Raw genomic sequence first — 20176 nt, 5'->3', positions numbered from 1 at the left:
ATTTGAATAGGGATTGTTATCTATAGATACGACATGTTATAAAAGACCATTTACAGAAGAAAAAAAAGACCTGAATAAATTACCTTAACAAAATATGGCATAGATGTCATTCTTTAGTTAAGGCTATTTACATTGAAAGCTCAGGTAAAGAATAAGAACACTATACTTCTAAAGAAAAATGTATTACACATTCTGAATTTTTTATTAAATATTTGGCACTTTTTCAAAAAATCAACAAAGGTATACAAATGCATAATAAAATTTCAAAGTGTAAGCCTGAATAACAATTATGATTATAATTTACTCTATATTCCAATTGATTTAAAAAAATACTGCATCAAATTTATGAATGTTTACAAAGGTATAAAAAAGGAAATAATTGTGACAGGATTTGTCCAAAAAGAATTATCGGAAAATTTATTTTGAAGCAAATATGCATGCTTGATTGCTAACTCATATCTGACCATCCAAACAATAAGGACAGTCATTTTTGTCAAACTCAATTTTATCTCCCACACAAGCTACAATGGAGTGCAATCTTATTGCACTGCATTACAGAAAATGATTGCTATCATGTTTTTTATCAAACTTGACAAATTGGCAGTGGTAACTTTTCTTATAATATAGACAACCTTTGGTGATAGTTTATTGAAATGACAATTCTACTGGTACAACAAGTCGACAGGTATGGGTTTCATTACTGTGGGGGGTGGGATTTAACATTTGATCAGAATACTTCATCTTTTTTTGAACAGATTCCTGCCAAGTTGAACTATGCCAATAAAAAATTTACTAGCTATCCTACTGCTCAGGTGTAATTTGGCCCAAATTTCTTATTCCCATGGATAAACTCACATGAAAAGTTACTTCAATCCTGGCAGTCGATTTAACAATTAGTATGTATACATAGCAAGATGTATGTTAAATCTGTTGTGGTTCAAGTTATTCTTGGTTGCTGCGTGAAAGTTTCATGGCTTTTAAAAAATAAATTCCTGAAGATGGGAACAAGGACCGTGCCATGAGTAATGCCATCAGTGTCTGAAAATTTTGTTGAAAGCAATGCAAGAACACAAAAGACTATTTTTAAGTGTTTCATGTGTTGTACTGTATTATATGCATTGATTGGATCTATAACTAATTTTTTTTATTAACTCACTAATATAAACTTTTGGACAAACTTTGTAATTAAATGAAAATCATTGAAAGAAAAGGAACTAAAACTGGAATTTGAAACATCACTGGAGAAAATTCCCTAGACAAAAAAATAGTAAAAATTAAAGTTTTTTCTGTGTGAAGTAACTATTTAGAAAAATGCAGTTAAATATGGGTTAAGAACTCTTAGCTTCATTTAATATTTATTGCAGGATGAGAATTTAATGATTCTGAATCGATCAGAACACACAAGTTGAAAGTATTAACTAAAATGGTTACACGTGAAAGATGCGTTACAAGATGCTAAACAATACTTGAACATTTAATGATATCTTTTAGGCTATAGGATGCAAAGTACAGAATATAATATGCACACAGAAGCTTTACTACAAACACCAAAAACAAATTCATTTGTGAACTTTCATGTGTGTTTTAAGATTTCCTTTCTGTGTGAAACCTTTGCCACATTTTGTGCAACAAAATGGACGTTCTCCTGTATGTATGAGCAAATGTATCTTGAGATTGGCTTTCCATGCGAAATGTCTACCACACACATTACATATATAAGGACTACTGTTTAAGTAAGAGCCATGACCAGAGTTCGAAATGTCCCCAAAACGAGTGATCCCTACATAAAAATAACAGATATTACTTTTAATGTGAAAGTTATGACAATCTATATTACAAACACTTCTGAAATGAGTAAAAAAATAAAATCAGCTATTGGTAATATAGATATATTGAGATACTATAATAAAATCTTAATTAGTGAAATTTATTTTTAACTCTAGCACATAATACAAAACACTTAAACAAGAACTTCAAATACAAACAAATATTTAACTTAACATAAATTTTTAAATGGGGTTTCTGAGTACCGGAAATCTTTCTCTATAATCAAGTAGACATTTTTCTCAATAGATTAGTAAGCTTTTTGGCCTTGGCTTTCATAACAGCATAAACAAAGACATTGTATACATGAAGACGAAGTACAAAAACTCTTAAATTCTCAAAACAAAATGTAATGAATATTATATTTTGGAGTAAAGTTATATCAATCTAGTTAAATTCAAATGCAAAAATTTTATAAGTTGAACTTGTTCAACTTCATACAAGTCTTTATCTGGGTTTAAGTTTGCATTAAACCCAGATAAAGACTGTATTCCAGACTAAAGACTGTATGAATGTGATAAACATTCATCACAACTAAAAGGACATTTTTCCTGCATCAGTTTTCCATAAGAATTATTTACAACGTGAATGGAGACTACACTAGGGAAAGAGGACATGAAGAACTCTTATTGCAAAAGAACTTTGAAATAAGGATTCATGTAAAATCTAATAGACTCTATATTTTCAGGTAAAGTTAACCTTTTGCGTATGGGGTTTAACAGGATAACCTGTCATTCTGGCCCATCTGTTGTAAAACCAGCTGTATGCTAAGGGTAAAAGTGATCCACATTGAAAAATCTGGCAAAATATAGGTTAGAAACACTTAACTACAGTTGAATAAGGTTACAATAAAATATTAAAATAAATTATATAATCCTAGCCAATATCTCAACTACTGATAACGTTTTTTCAGCTGCATGGCACAATGTGTACAACTTAAAAAACAAGCTTCGTGAACCAAAAAATACACACAGAAGAGTTAAATTTGAATCTAATATTCATATGAGTTTTAAGGTTGTTTTTCTGTATAAAATCTTCACCACATTCTTTACAAACAAAAGTGCATGTTATAGCATTGGTTCTTAACATGAAATATTTGCGATAATATACATAAATCTATAGCATAGATTAATAATATTAAGATATAAACCTTTGAAATAAGAGTTTCTATCATAAAATCTAAGAGATGCTGTATTTTGGGGTAAAGTTAAGCTATTGTTTATGATGCTTAGCATTATAATATCTATTCTTGTTTATCAGTTCTAACAGCCACAAACAGAGGGTTAAAGCAATCTACAATGAAACATTAGACAAAACATGGGTTAAGAACACAGAGCACCAATGAAACTAACATTCTGAAATAAATTATGGAATTCAAAAAATTTCCAAGTACTATTGATTATGTTTTTTAAGCTTCATGACACAAGATACACTACTTTAATAAAATTATTATGTAAAGATTAGGTGCAGAATGTGTTAAACTTAGTATGAGTCTTCATATGAGTTTTAAGGTTGCCTTTCTGGTTGAAACCTTTACCACATTGTTTACAACAAAAAGGTTTTTCTCCTGTATGTATGAAAGAATGCATTTTAAGACTGGCATTGGATTGGAATTGTTTGCCGCAGGCATTGCACACATGTAGACAGCCAGCATTGAAGCAGTTTAGACTAGAGTTTGAAACCTCACTGAAATAAGAGTGTCCTAAAATATAAGAGAAAATATATATATAATGTCATTCGAAACGAAAAATCTCAAACATTTTTATTCGATTGTAATTCACAATTGCAAAAAATTTTTTTAAAAAATTAAGATTTTTTTTAAACAAATGATACTTTGACATACTTTAATAAGATAAAATATTATTTATTTCAATTTTTTCATATGTATACCTTTAAACCAAACTTAAATGATAATTTAAATAATAAAATAATGAGATCTCATTCACGTGTCTTAAATAAAATTTTATTCATTTGAAGGATATGAAAATATCAATTGCTCTAACTAAAAAATTTACTAAAAGAAATTCAACAATGTAATCAAATATAGCCATTCCATTGGCAAATGCCATAATTTCTTTAACTTTATTTACTCGTTATTTCTTAACAAAAAAAATTAGTATGTTTTATTGAAGATATTTCTCTAAAGACTCCTTTTTCCAAACAGCACATTTCTTTAAATATTTTACTTATTTTGTTTATTTATTTACTTTATTTAGATTTTGTTTATTTATTTACCTGTTGTATTTCAGTCTAGAACCTTATAAGATAAATGAAAAAATTTTAATGAATAAAATAATTCTTTTCAAAAAAATTTAAAAAAGTTTTTTAATAAACTTTAGTTTTATAATTAAAGTAAAACTCATTTTAAAAAAATATTTATAATAACTAATTGAAAACAATTTTAATCAAAAATGACTCGATTATCAGTTAATCACTTCACAGAGATAAATTAGTCTCAATACTTGACTTCAGGACTTTCTTGTTGCTCAACTTGTACACGGATATGGAAGATAATATTGTCAAATCTGCCATTGGGATAGGGATTCATGCTGGAAAATAACTATACAGTATTAAGTATTACTGTATTAGAAGATTTTACAGCATTACAAGATTTTAAGGAGAACGAAGCACTTCTCCAGATTCGCAAACTTCAAGAGTGTACAAACTCATGAGCACGTAGACATACTAATACAAGACATACTAATACAAGACATAATACAAGAGTACCAAATTGAGATCACATCAGTGTGCTCGTGGACTGTAAGAAACAAAACGGCTCTCTGCGAACTGGGAGAATTCCTTGATATGTGATCAGAATACTGAACAGGTAAATAGTTGGGCTAAATTAGATAGTTAAAGTGAAATGAAGAACTCTAGCAAATGTACTCAAACTTACATGGACATGAAAGAAAGCATAATTCTGAAATTCACAACTAGGATAGGCAGTTTGTCAAGAATTATATTATTGTCAGAAAATATCTGAGGTATTTGAAGACTTTAAGACTCTGCTAAATAGTCAACTGAATAAAATATAGTGCTTTGAGATATATATTCAGATTTACAGGTCAGCATTACAGTCAAATACAAAACTGGGCAAAGCTGTTTATCAATAGTTATATTATTACTGGAAAAATATGATGTATTAGGAGAATGATTATAAGCATTAATAATTTAGCTATATAGACAGCAAAATAAAAATATATACTTTATTTAGAATGAAAATTTTTGTACAGAAGAGAAAAAATAATTGAAAAGAGTGCTTTCTGAAAATGATCTACTTGAAATAAATGCCAAAAATAATCAATATGTTAGTGCATTACAAATCCTCTAAACAGATAAAAGTTCTTTAAAAAAAGATTTAAAAAATTCTAATATAAATAAAGCTTAAACAATTAATTACAGGGGCTGCTATTTACACACATTAACAACATATTTTAATTGTAGAATAGATAGGATACCTAATATAATTCCAAATTTATAAATCAAACTCTGTCAACTGGGTATAGCATAAAATAAAGAACACAAAGTTAATATATCAAATATAACAATTAATAAATAAATTTAATAATTAATAGGTCAAATAATTTTGAAATTCAAAACAATGAAAATGGTTTGTAAATCTGGAAGCAGTTTTTTCTCCAAAAGGATTTCTTTTATTTATTAAAAAAAAAAAAAAACTTAATTTTTGCGTTTCTAGAGGATGCTGAACTCAAATAATCAGAAATATGTAAATCAGTCTTATAAATACAACACTACAATTAGCACCTCACACTGGTACTTTTAAAAGATTTTTATGATGACACTATTGAGTGGCGTTGTTACAAGTTTATGTAAGCCTTTATGCAAATTTCTATATAATTTTGTTACTTCCAACTTTACTAACAAATTAAAAAAAAAATTTTATCTTCAAATGAATTTCCAATTAACTTTCATTTTTTTTAAAATTCATTTATATATTTATGAGGCACAGAATGGTACTTGTGTAAAATCCCGTCGACCACAAAGGCAATTGTAACCAGTGCATATTCAATGGGAATTTTAAAAGATGTTGAAATTAGTGTTTTAAACAATATGATTACAAAACTTTGCGATGCAAGATTATGCCGAAATAAAAGTGAACATATATTTGAATTTGGCAGGGGTGATTGTGAGCCCAAGTCAAAATTCCGGAAAATTTCTTGAGAGAAAAAAAAAAAATCAAACAGTTTAAATTGAAAAAATAGAAAAAAAATGCAAACAAGGTTTTTTTCCTTTTTCTTAGTTTACTTAAAATATGTTTAAAACTTTACACATACCTATACCATTTACACATACCTATGATGAACTGGATAAGTAATTATAATTTACAAATACGTCTTTCTTTCTTGAGTTTTATGATTATAACAACGATTTACTGATAAAAAATGAATATTAATCATGAATATGAGCTTATAAAGTATCTCTCTGGCTCTCTCTTACAAACAAATAAAATAAACTGTGTTTTTAAGTTCCACCTTTGAAAATTTGATCTCCGGAAACTTCCGGATCACTGTTAGCGAAAATTCCGGGAATCCGGATTTTTTCCGGAGCACAATCAGCTCTGATTTGGTGAAGATGGCTGAGGGGATTTCACAAAAGTGCCCACAGAATTTACTTAAAACTATTGTTATGCTGAGAAGCTATGTGATACAACAAATGTTGTTTTAGAGAAAATCTTTTGGAACACAGAATGCATGGGTATGGCTTCACTCCTGTATGAGTCACCATGTGTCTCTTAAGACTCGATTTTTGTGAGAAACTTCTGCCACAACTTCCACAAGCATGAGGGCGTTCACCGGTATGTGTGAGGTAGTGACGTCGGAGCATGGAGTGGCCTGAAAACATTTTACCACAGATATCACACACTGGAAAATCGGAATTGGAACTAAAGTAAGGAATTGGCACATCTGAGAAAGCATCGTCTGGAAAAAAAATGTTTGAATTAAATCATTTACGAAGTACGCAAAAGCAAACCTAAACTTTAAATACAGTTTGCTCCTAACTATTCTGTGTAAACTGGGGGAAGGGTAGGCCTGGTAACAAAAACCTGGATAATAAGGAATTCCACTTAAAACCATGTCTCCCATGTAATGTACACATGTCTGAAGATAAAAGATTAATGCAAAAGTACTTACCATTTATTAATAAACTATACAAATATGAAAAATTATGACAAGAAAGAGTTGAAACATATAATTTTCAAAAGTTTTGCACATAGCAGACTAGAAGGGGGATTGGTAGCAAATGATTGCTTTAACATTCATCATTTCATTCTAGTACTGGTAGCTAATAAAATTTTCTCGTTCCCCCCATATTTGTGCCAAGATGAACTGTACATATCAACAATTACACATTATATGCCAAAACTGATCTGTTTTAATTTTGCTAGTGAAATTTTTGATTATTCGAAAAATCAGTATTTAATTTAGAATAAACTTAATTTTACCTTACCAAAAAGGATAAAAGTTAAAGTGATTTTTTGAGCATAAAATTCTGATAAGACTCAAAATTGTGTATTTCTGTGCAAATCAACCTGAACAATTTAAAAAAATCTTACACTGCATTTTCCACCCACTAAAAAACCATAAAAAAATTATTAAAATTAATACATTTGAAAAGGAATATAGTGGCATTTTATTAAAAAAAGTTTTAAATCATTTATTAAAATGAGTATATTAAAACATTCTTTTTTTTTTTTTAAAGAAAAAAAAAGAAGTCTGAGGTTGCCATTTTGAATTGACCCACATTCATTTATCGATGAGTACAAACATCTTTACCTAAGATAAATTATTAAGAACTAGAAAAATTGGGAATCAAAAATAAGACTACCTTTTTAAATCCTTTGAAATCACTTCAATGAATTAAAAATTTTATTATGGATTTTAAAAATTTATAAGAAACCTGAAAATTTTTAAGGACATTAAAAAGTTTTCATAAATAAAAATTTCTATAATGACTTTAAAAACCTATATGAATTTGGAAATTTTAAGACCCAAAAACAATTTTATGAACTAAAATTTTTTTATGAATTTTAAAAACCTGCATGAACACTGAAACTTTCCCAAGGGCCCAGTAAATATTTCCATGAATTAAAACTTCAGTGCAGATTTCCAGAACCCTCATGAACCCTGAAAACAGAAGTTAGGTGCAGGTCATCACATCATCTCTTTATTCATCTTCAACTAGAGAAACAGAAGATGCCTTAATTAAGTTTTTATAAGCTTTATATGCTGAAAAATTACTAAATCACCATGCAGCTCTTCGCCCATTTCACATTTTTTTCTATGAAATGACCCAGAACTCACCACGAGGAGGTGGCTGCAATTCGAGTTCCAACCACCCAATTTACAAATTGGTTCAGTACCACTATTAAAAACCAAAAACTATTGCCTGCGTAATTACGCTGTTAAATTTAACAATCTTAGTTTCGCCCTTCCTCCCCATTTTTGTACCTTGCACAAACTTAAGATCAAATTAATTTCTTTTTTTTATTCCAATATGCAATACACAATTTGGAGTCATATTTAAAATTTCAATACTCAAAAAATTAATTTTTTTAAAATCCATTTTACAGCAAACATTCAACAACATAAATGAATTTACAATTATTACTTCAGTAAAGAAAGAATTTTGTGCTGCGTATGAATAAAGCTAAAACATGAAAACAGCACATCAGTTGGAGATTTTTCATTTTATTGGTACTCTTTTTAAAAGCACAATTTATAAAATCACATAATACACAATTAATGAGACAATTGTGCTTTTTTCAAATTGTTTTAGCTCTATTTAATAACTTCATGCAATTTAACATTTTTTATAATAACTTCATACGAATTAACAATTTAAAAATAAAATGAAATAAAATTACATTTGAAAAAAAGATTTATATTTTCCTTAAAGTTGATATAAATTATATCAATTTAAAAAGAAAGGGAGAGGATAAAAATTCTTGTTTAGTTTAAAAGATCAATGAAAAATGCAGACTAAAACTATACTTGAATAAAATGGATTTTTAATTAATTAATACTTGTCAGATATAAAGAGATAAGCATTTGGAAAACTTGATAAATGTCTTTTCATTATGATAAAATATGTAATAGAATAAATAGATGTATCTGAAAGATATTCACAAAACTCCTTTATTGATTGAAAACTTGCTAGTTAGAAGATTTGGGAAGATAAATATTTTAGGTTTACATCCAAAGATAGCTTTTCCTTTTTAAAGAAATTCAGTGTTTGTCAAAAAGGTCTTCCCCTAAACATATAATACAATTATGTGCTAGTTTCAAGATAAAATAATAATTTCATTTTCGTAAATCAAGCAAACTAAATTTTTTAAAAATTATCAAATATTTGACAAAGTTTCAAGGATTATAAAAGATTTTATTCTAAGATAGGGTACGTAGCCAGATTTTTCAACAAAAAATAAGCATCTTTTAAGCACTCCATAAATATTTTTAATCACTTTCCAAAAAAAAAAAAANAAAAAAAAAAAAAAAAAAAAAAAAAAAAAAAAAAAAAAAAAAATCATAATATGTGAAGTAATAAAAAAAAAATTTTTTCTAGTGTTTGAAGTTTTAAATTTATAAACATAAAATCAACAAAATGCAAAAACATTTTCAAAAACTTTAGATAATCATGATAAAATAACTAGTTTTTGATAAATATTGCAGAGAAAATTGTGAAAATAATGCTTTTTTGTAACTAATGACTATCAACTAATGACAAAGAAAAAGTCTCTATTTAAAAGAGAAAATTAAGAAATTTTTTACAAACCCCAAATAAAAAAATACACATTTGAAGGACTTTCAAAAAACGTAAATCAAGAATAAGCACCTTTAAGCACTTATTAAAAATGCTAAGCAAAGTCAATGATAAGCTATTGAGAATAAGCAGTTTTAATTGATAGTTCAAAAAGTAGGATTTATAAGAATTTCATGATGGGTGATGAGACGAAAACTAAATGAAAAGAGATTTAACAGCACTATTTCGCACACAATATTCAGAAAGTAACTCAATCGTTTAAGTTCTACCATATAAACTATCAAAAACGGTACGAACTAATAAGAAACATAACATAGTGAGTAATACTGTGTATCTTTTTGTGGTGAACAGGGCATGTACATTCTTTAAAAAGTGGCAGCAAAAATATGAAGCATTTCAAATAAAAATATTTAAATGAAAAATCTCTTAATTTTAAATTCATTTTCAAAATGAAGACTAATAAAAAGAAACTGCAATTTCTATTGACACCATTGTTCATTCAATTTTTTAAATCAAGTGTGAAACTAGTTTAAGAATATTCTAAAGAAAAAAGGAATTTCTGTTTTAATTGATTATTAAAAATACACAGATAAAGAGGGTTTGGCAGCAATATTTGACAAAGATACAAGAGTGCAAAACTTAAACAATATTTGGATATAATTCAGAAAAGATTAAAAATTATTTTTATTAAATTAAATTATATTAAATGATGGTAAAATTTAGGAGAAAAAATATTTTGAAAAAAAGTTATTGCAAAAAGAAAAAACTGAAGAAATGAAAACAAGACATAGATTAAATTACACAGAAAATAAAAATTAGTTGATAGTGCATACTAGTATTGTTGAATACTAAAACAGAATGAATGGAATAAGTAATATCATGTGAGTTTATAATTAGTAAAACAATGTGTAGAGCACAAATAAAAATCTATGCAGTCACTTCGATACTTGAAACAAGCATAAACATCAGTGCTGAGTCACATACTAATAAGATTTGCTGAAATATTACACAATCAATGGATTTGCAAAGAAAATTAAACATTAAGTAAATAGAACAATGAAGAGATGATCGAATCGGATATACAGAAATATTACACAATTGATTTGCAACAGAGTAAACAATGCAAAAATAAATTAATGGAGAAAGGATTGAATTGTATAGACAGAAAAGATACACAGAAATATTACTCAGTCAAACAATTTGCAACAAAAAGTAAACATGAATAAATTATACCAAAAAAGGGAGGATCGAATTGGATTTACATAAATCTTACACAATCGATTCATAACAAGGAGTATACAGAAATATTAAAGAATCAGCCATTTGACAACAAGACAAGGCGTAAAAAGGAAGAAAAAATAGACCAATAAGGAAAAGATTGAAAAAAAAAAATAATAAAAACCAGGTAAAAAAACTGAAGGTAAATTCTATGAATTTTTCACCACACCTTGACACATAGTGCCTCGTTATAGTACCAAAATAGTTAATTTTTTACTCATTCATTTGTGCTCTAGACATTGTTTTCTACATTATTACACTCTAACACAAATATAACTACTTTCTTCAAATCTGAGTTCACTGCTCGTGTATAGTTGTCATGTGAATGGACAGACGCTGCTTTGATGCAAATTTTTTGCCACACAACTGACATGGAAATGGTTTCAATCCTGCGTGACTCTGCATATGAGTTTTCAGATTTCCTTTTTGAGCAAACCTTTTGCCGCACTGTTCACAAATGTAAGGTCGCTCTCCTGTATGTATACGAGAATGCAAGATCAGACTCGATTTGCTGGAAAATAGTTTCTTGCAAGTTCTGCATTCATGGAGAGAAGGGCTAAAGCCAAAGAAATTTGAAACATCATTGGTAACGGGGTTACCTATAAAAGAAAAAATTTTAAATTGAGATTTAATTTTTGTTCATTTTTTGTTAAAAGTTATGTTTTTTGCTTAAGTTATAAATAATCCAATTACTGAATTCATGCATGATCATTGCAATGACCTACAAAATATGTTGACTTTTGCAAACCATTTTATTTTATTTTATAACCGTCGTTGGGCAGCCGACCCAATTTTTTTTGGTTTATAACTACTAATGTTCAACTCTGTAGCCTAGTAATTTTGAACCCAATCCAGATGACAAGGGAACTCTTGGATTGGGAGAAATTTGCCTTTGTGAAGGACTTTTCGATGGAACTAACTTGCATTTGCGTGACATGGAGGAGAACCATGAAAATCTCCCATGGTTCTACGATCCTTCTACCACTGAGGATATTTCACATCAGCACTGTGGTCGGTGCAAGCCGGGTGCGGAAATCAAATCGAGCAGTCATCACTGCGATTCGAACCTGGTTCATCTCATTGAAAGGCGAATGCTCTGTCCCCTGCGCCACCACTGCTGTTAGCAAACCATTGAATACATTTTACTAACAGTGGCTTTTGATTTTTTTTATTGAATTTTAATTATGTTTGTTCCTAACCAAATATTCATGAACCATATGCCTCATCAATTCTTCCTTTTTAGTGTTGTATTCAATATATCAACAATGTTAAAACACTGAGAATAATATCTTTTAAAATTTATTTACACTGCTTTATTTTATTTTGAGATTGAAATTTTGCCCAAGTTATCCATATAAACTTATAACTGAATTCAATCATTGATCATTGCAAAGACAGACAAAATATTTCATTATGACTTTTGCATACAAATGAATAGATTGAAGCAGTTCAAATAAATTTTGGTGTCATTTACAATAGCTCCGATTTATTTTTTAATTTTCAGAGACTTACAATATTTTTCAAAATTTGAATCTGTTCTGCAGCACCTAAATAATTTTTAAAGATTTTTTAAACTCAAGTTATGAAAAAACAAACAATTACTTTTAAAAACAAAAAACAATTAAACTTATTGGAGATAAAAAAAAAATGTTCAAGACTTTAGAAAAATCATAATCAATTAAAAATTAATTAACAAGAAACTATAATTAAACATACTGACACAGTCTCTAAAATGTGACACTATTTTTTAAATAAATAAATAAAAAGAACAAAACATTATTTTAAGACTGTTTGACCATTTTGTTTTTCTTAAAAAAATAAATAAACAAAAGATGTTAAATTAATAAAAAAGAATGCAACATTATTTTAAGACCATTTTTTTTAAAGAAAAAAAAATTAACTAATAAACTGAGGTGTTGAAACAATTTATAATAAAAATATTTCTAAATGCAGCTAAAAATTATGACAAAATAGCATTAAAAATGAATAAGATATAATAAAGGTACAAGTTTATTGACCAATGTAAATAGGTTTTGGTTTTCATCACATTTCACATTTTACAAGCACACATAATTTTATTAACATTTTGACTACAATGCACAGAAATTTTTATAGAGCTGAAGAATATTTAATTACATTAACTATCTAAAACAAACAATTTCTCATTTTCCTAATACTTTCACATCAAACTTACACACCAACTGAATGAAAAGCCCAGATTTTGATGACCTAAAAAAAAATCCTGTAAAATGCCTGTAAAAACAGCAAAAAATGCCCTTCAAAAATAGCAAAAAAATACCCTTGAAATTAAAAAAAAAAAAAAAAAAAAAAAAAAACTAACTTGAAAATGAAATATTTTGTTTAGAGTTATAATATAATAATTATTAATGTAGTGTGGATTTATCAGGCATCAAATATTTAATCATTTTTAAAAGAATATATGCAAGTTGTAATACATAATAATATAACTCAGTTAAAATATGGAAAAATTCTAAAAATAAGCTAGTATTTTTAAAAAATTTTAAAAAATGTCCTAAAATTAAAAAAAAATTACCAAAAAAATCTTAAAAAACAAACCATAAAATGAAGAAAATACCCCAAAAACTCAAAAAATTGCCCTAAAAAATCTTAAAAATACCCCATAGGTCTAATAATATGAAAAATCCAAATGTCATCAAAATCGGAACCTTAGTGGTAGGTATATGATAAATATTAAAATCTATAGTAAATAAATTTAACAAAAAGTTCAAAATAAATTAGAATAATAAAATTTCATTAGAGAATATGAATCAAATCCCCAGCTATATAAAACTTGTTCATCATACCACAATTAACTTTCATTCCCATATACCATATGATATAAAGTAGGGCTCCAACTTTTTTTTGCATCAGAGGATCACAAATTCAGAAAAAAACATGAACCTTACATATACTAGGTAATTTAAGGAGAAAAAAAAATCAGAAATATGATAAGTTAATTTTCCATAGTTTTACTAATTTTTATTACAATATTTTGTTTAAAATGGAAATAAAATGAGAATAGAATCAATTTTAGTTTTTTTTGTTTTTGTCTCAAACAAATCAAACGAAATATATTGAGATACTTAACATAACTGTAGGGTGGGGAAATAAGTTCCTGTCATTTTCTAAAATACCTTATAGTTAATTTCTCCATAAGAATTAACAACTAATTAACCGATAATTTATTCTTGATCGATGTCTGTAACCTTCAACAAAATTTTCAATACATAGATCATCGAAATCAACTGAGCGGTCATTGAGTTTAAAATTTCTTTTTAAACTTAGCATACCATACATAAGCAGTTTTTTTAGATATGGCATCAACTTCCAGACACAGCACAAATGTCAGTTGTTATCCTCAGAACATTGATTAAAAAACAAAAAAGGTGTCACTCATTTCTTTTAATGATCTTTAAAATTAACATAGATTTAAATAGAACAAAAAGACCAAACATAAATTCCAATGTAACAAAACAATCTCTCTCAAATAATTTAAAACATTAGGCCAAAATACTCAATGTGAAATTTTAAAGGGAAAGAAAACAGTGGACACTTAGTTGCCAACCCAATACAATATTACAATACAAAATATATTATTCACATTACAAAAAGAATGAACAAGACTTAATGAAAATTTTAAAACTGTTTTAGTTTTACTGAAATATCAATATCACGTTAATTGATTAAAAAGGTATCTTCCAAATGTTGATTTGTCACACATTGTGTTTGTCAAACTTCTTGTTCAGTTATGGCTTTTTCTTTGAACTAGTTATAGCGGAACACAAAAATTTCCTTTTCCTTCTACTAGAGACTTGTAAAATACACATTAACCCCTAATTTAAAATTAAATATGCTTTTAAAAAATGCAGAATTTTCTTTCTGTTCATTGGATCAAATTTTACGCTGTGAGAAAATTACCTTTACACAAATACAATAATCTTTGGTTACGTCAATTACTGGCTGGAACAAAATAAAGAAAGTATGATATATTGAAAGATACAATATTACATAATTCATTATCAATAATACAGGTATTTGATAAGAATTTATTTTGATTCAATAATATTTTACAATGTTTGGCTAGATTATCATTAAATAAAACCAATTATAAAAACTTTATAACTGAATTATTAAAGATTTATCAGTCCAATAATTTTACAAGTTTAAGAAGTTTTATTTAATTTTAAGAATTTTTGGAATCATTTATACAATAAAATTTAAGCTCTTTTAAAAATCGTACTTATTTCTAATAAATATTTGCAAGGCAGTTTCAAACAATTTTTTTTCTTTCTAAGATTTTGGATATATTATATTCACAAGTTCATCATTTTTTCAAAATATAAAAAACAAAATTTAAAAATAAATTACTTAAAAGCCTGATTAATAATCAAATGTTCAAGAGTTTTATAAATTGTGAACCCTTTGCACAATGAAATTTAGAAGAACTTTGTAACATTTCCTCAAAGTAAGGCTCTCAACTATCAGGTCTAATATGGGGGAAGCATAGGGAGGATAATGAATTAGATGTTAAAGACGAAATTTTACTTCCAATCTCTTCTCCCATATAGTTCAAACACATGTTACACATTTTAAAATAAATTATTCATACATAAAAAGTTAATGTTTATTAATAAACAACACAAATAAGGAAAGCTATGACTAGGAAGAGTAAAAATGTGATCACTTTAAAATCCTCCTAAGAATCATAGAATCCTTTGATCATTCACCTTTCAAAACAATCTTTACAAACCACCAGTTTTATTATTCCTCACTATTACAAGACCCGATAGTCGGAAACCCACAGCATGTAACTATTTACAACATAAAAAAGATATAAAATATTCACAAAAATTACTTATTCACATTTGAAATATTCATATGATAATTGGAATAATGAATTTGCATCTGTTGTTTAGTGTAATAATTTTTATTACACTTTGGACACTGAAATGGCCTTTCACCACTATGAATTCTCATGTGGACTTTCAGATTTGATTTGCGATTGAAACATCTACCACACACATTGCATACGTGGAGTGGATTTTCAGAAAACTGTGGAATTGCCGATAGCTCCAATATTGAACCTCTGTGACTAGATTTCTCCGTGACCATAGATTTATCCTGATAAACAATCTTTTCTGGAAAATAACAAAGTTTATTTGAACACATAATTGATTCAAGAATTAAACCAAAATTTATAATCAATTTTAATGGATATTGAAAACAAATAACAGATTATTTAGAAAATCAATTAAAGCAAAATCAATGCAATTGTAGTCTTTGCCAACCATAGATTGAGATCCCTTGAGGATGACTTGGTGTCCAATCAGAATGCACAATCTCTAATGTGCCCTAATATTTGGAGTCCACTACTACAATGCAATTTAATAGTCAAAGCACGATTACGAAATATGGCAGTAACACAACAAGCCCTCTGATCAAAACTGTAGAAATGTTGTGGTCGCATGTGCCAGCAGGATCACTGATAATGAACATCAGATTAACACGAAATGCCCAGAGTAGCTCTAGTAGTAGTAGAGTAGAGTAGCCAAAATAAGAACCAAAGTAGTGGTAAATTTTCTGTTAAAATTTAATTATTTCAGGTAACCTAAAATAATTTTTTTATGCTTCAATAAATATATTTTTATTTCTCCTTGCAATTTCAAAGCCAATTTCCATTTTCCAGTAGCTTAGAAATGCTACAGATATATTTCTTGTATAGTGCACCAAAAAAAAATTATAATTATAAATAAAACGGCCCACCCTGAATAACTTTTGATCTAATGATCGAATCTTCACGTTCTAGGACACAATCTCAATTGGCTCAAGGGGTTAATCTAAAGTATGCTAATTAAATAGTGTATATGATATTTTAAGTTATGAAATCAGACACAAAAACATACGTTGTGAATAAACATACCTTCTCCTGGCCGGATTTAGATTTCTGAACACGGAAAAATAGCAGCAATCTGAGAAATATAATTTTTTTTCTTTAACGGCGGCAATGAACTTTTTACGTTCTTCGCCTAGGAAGATGTCGGAAGTATTACTCATTTAACGTTACCCAGTGGGCACCTATGAACCTAAGTCACGGAGGCAAGCAACATTACTAACGCCACAGATACCCGCTTTATAGGGTGGGCCACATTCACACAATAGAGAACAACACACAGGGAGAAACATCCATGCCCTCAGAGGGATTCAAACCCGCAGCCATTGGTTTCACAGTCAGGCACGCTAACCGCTCTGGCCGGCATTTGGGAAATATGGTCCCAAGAGTTTGGTCAAGAAAGCACTCCTAAGTTTGGATCTCTTAATGTTAATTTGACCTTTTTGCATATTTTTCTATATCTAGAGAACTTTTTAAGAGAATTGAAACACTGTCTCATAGAATTATAAAATACATTTATCCAATGATAATTCTATGCAAAAAATAATTTTTAGTAAATATTTATTATTTTTTTTAATGAGGGTCGAAAAATTTTTTAATAGTAAAGTATACAATTTTTTACATCATTTAAGGGAATATAATTATGCATGGCAAAATACAAAACTTGAGCAAAATTGGTTGAAATTGAATTTTTTCAAAAAAAAAAATCAGATATTTAAAATTCTATTTTTCAGGAATTATCTCACCAATTTTGGTCAAATTTTGTAATTTGCTATGTAAAATTATATTCTTTAAAATGATGCAAAAAAATTTTATGCTTTGCAATTCAAAATTTTTTCGACCTTCACAAAAAAATTATAATAAATATTTACTATTTTTAAGTTATTTTTTGCATGGAATTATATTTGGGTTAACAAATTTTATAAATCAGTGCAAAAATTTTTCAAATCCCTTAAAAAATTCAAGAGATATAGACATTAAGGAGTCCAAACTTGATTGCTTTCCGGATCAAACTATTAGGACCATATTTCTCAAATAGCGGCTGCCTCCTATATTTTGGGGTTTAGAAGTTTGAATCCGTCGGGAAAAAAAGATATGTCTATTCAGAGATAATAGGTTTTTGTGTTTTACTTAAATTAAGGTCCTCAGTTATTAATTAGCATATTTGAGGTCATCCCATCAAGCAATTAAGATTGAGTCTTAGAACGTGAATATCCGATCATTAGATCAAAAGTTATTCAGGGTGGTTCGGATTTTTTTGCGCACTGTACAGTAATGTTGCTTTTTTTTTTAAAAAAATTAAGAAATAAAAAGCAATGCTAAATAAATTTACAGTCTAGAAAATCCTATAATTCAATACCATAACTCATACAATTTAATGAATATTTTTATTTTCCCTGTGATTTTAAAGCCAATTTTAATTTTTCTGTGGCTTAGAAACCCTATAGATTTAATATTTCTTGTACAAAAATTTTATTATTTTTAAAAAAGGAAGAAAAAAAAGCAATGCCAAATACATTTACAGTCAAGAAAGCCTCATAATTCAATACCATAACTCATATAGTTCATGGTTATATAGCATTAATCTTTCTTATAATACAATATTGTCTATCAATACAACAAAGCTTATGAAATACCAAGACAGCAAGAAAAATACAGCTTTTATTAGACTAAGTCAAACAATGCAGATATTTTTAATAAGTATTATTATGGGTCAAGATACATTTTTAACGGAGATAAATTGATTTTATTTAGTTTCTGACAGTAAAATAACTGAATGTTTTTAAGCGCTTTCAAACTTAAATCTAATGATTGCTTTTAATTATTTAGCTACTATAACCATCAACTGATATTATTTAATACATAAGTAACAGAGATATTAGTTTTTGTAAGAGATAAGAGATACAATTATGCTAAAATTGCTTAGTGATATTTTATTAATATTATCACCATTAACTGAAAACATTTCATACAGAACTCTTAAAATTTTATCATAGTTCTTATGTTATTTCACTAAAATAATGAACATGTTATAGGAATAAACTATAAATATAATGGCTGGAGTTGTTAAACTTTTTTAAAAGGAGTGTATTTTTTTGTCAAATTAATAAATTCTTTATCAAACAAAATATAAGAAACATGCCAAACTTGATATATTTAAACAAATTTCTAATAAACTAAATTTCAATCAAATAAGATAGCTAAGGAATACTTAACATTATTCTAATCTTCTGATAACATTTTGAATAATTCAAGTCCATAATTGAAATCTACTTAACTATTACAATATACAATACATAGAGTCACACATATGTGTACAAGTACAAGAATAATTGGTTTATGAAGCTTGCTAAGAAGCTTTTTAGCATTTTCTCTAGTTAGTTATTCAACAGTCTGGGTAGACCAGCCATGCAATCCAAATATAACCTTACAATATATGTTCTTACATAAATATGTAATTTCTATAATACAGTTATATATAAATCACAGAAAAAATATATAAATTTTAATTCTTAAAATTCTGCTAACAATCCTAAGTTATATTTTTTATTTGAATGGCGAAATAATTTCATCAAAACAAGTTTCTTACGATGCAGCTCGAATTTGGAAAGTTCTAGTCAATGGAATGGAACCCAAAATTATTTAACTCCTTTTTCTTCTTTTTTTTTGTAGAAAAGAAAAGAGGGTGTACATAAAAGTTGAATTTGAAAAACAAAGGCTTTGAATTACAACTAGTTAAATTGTCTATGCATTGCTGGTTAAAATACATGTCTGCCATGCATAACTTTAGCAAATGTCGTGACATAATTTATTAATCTATTAATAAATTTTCCCTTCTTTAATATAATTGAGGAAAATAATTTTTTTCTTCTTTTAAGTTTACTTTAACTTTACTAGCAAGGCCTAAATAAATCCAAGGCAATCTTTTCGTAATGGCCAAAATAATAAAAAAACATGTGAATAAATTTCTTGTTACTTCTCTAAATAACAAAAACAGTGTTCAAACAAGTTCAGATTTTACAACATTAATGTCACAATTTCCTTTTTACGTCATGTAGTAAAAATTTACAAAATAATAAAGGAACTAAGTAATCCCGTTAATTAAGTTTTAAAAAAAAAGACATCTAATAAATTAAAATAAATCAAACAGCAGTAAATGACTATAAAATAAATTTTAAAAATCAACTTCCTCGTACAAGTCAATTAGATTATTACAAACAAACAAAAAACTGTCAACACTGCATACATACGAAAACAGGATCAAGTAGAATTCATAGATGGGAAGAATATTCCTGAAAGTTACCACCATGACGAGACGCAATGTGTGTCAGCATGCGTTGCTTTGAAGAGAAACCTCTGTTGCACAAATTACACGAGAAC

General features: G+C 27.7%; 1 protein-coding gene across 1 annotated transcript in view; it reads right to left on the bottom strand.

Moving 5' to 3' along the window:
• LOC107452486 (zinc finger protein 665) overlaps window positions 1-20176 on the bottom strand; it is a 38594-nt gene that overhangs the window by 2002 nt on the left and 16416 nt on the right. The window contains exons 6-10 of the mRNA XM_071181873.1: window positions 15840-16043; window positions 11256-11483; window positions 6457-6785; window positions 3341-3551; window positions 1564-1678 (exon numbers count right to left, since the gene is read on the bottom strand). Of these exons, the coding sequence (XP_071037974.1) occupies window positions 1564-1678; window positions 3341-3551; window positions 6457-6785; window positions 11256-11483; window positions 15840-16043 (1087 nt within the window). The remainder of the gene's footprint in view (window positions 1-1563; window positions 1679-3340; window positions 3552-6456; window positions 6786-11255; window positions 11484-15839; window positions 16044-20176) is intronic.

Source organism: Parasteatoda tepidariorum, chromosome 6 (assembly GCF_043381705.1).
Source record: "Parasteatoda tepidariorum isolate YZ-2023 chromosome 6, CAS_Ptep_4.0, whole genome shotgun sequence".
NCBI lineage: Eukaryota > Metazoa > Arthropoda > Arachnida > Araneae > Theridiidae > Parasteatoda > Parasteatoda tepidariorum.
The sequence above is the reverse complement of the archived record's forward strand: the minus strand, read 5'-3'. Positions and strand labels throughout refer to the sequence as shown.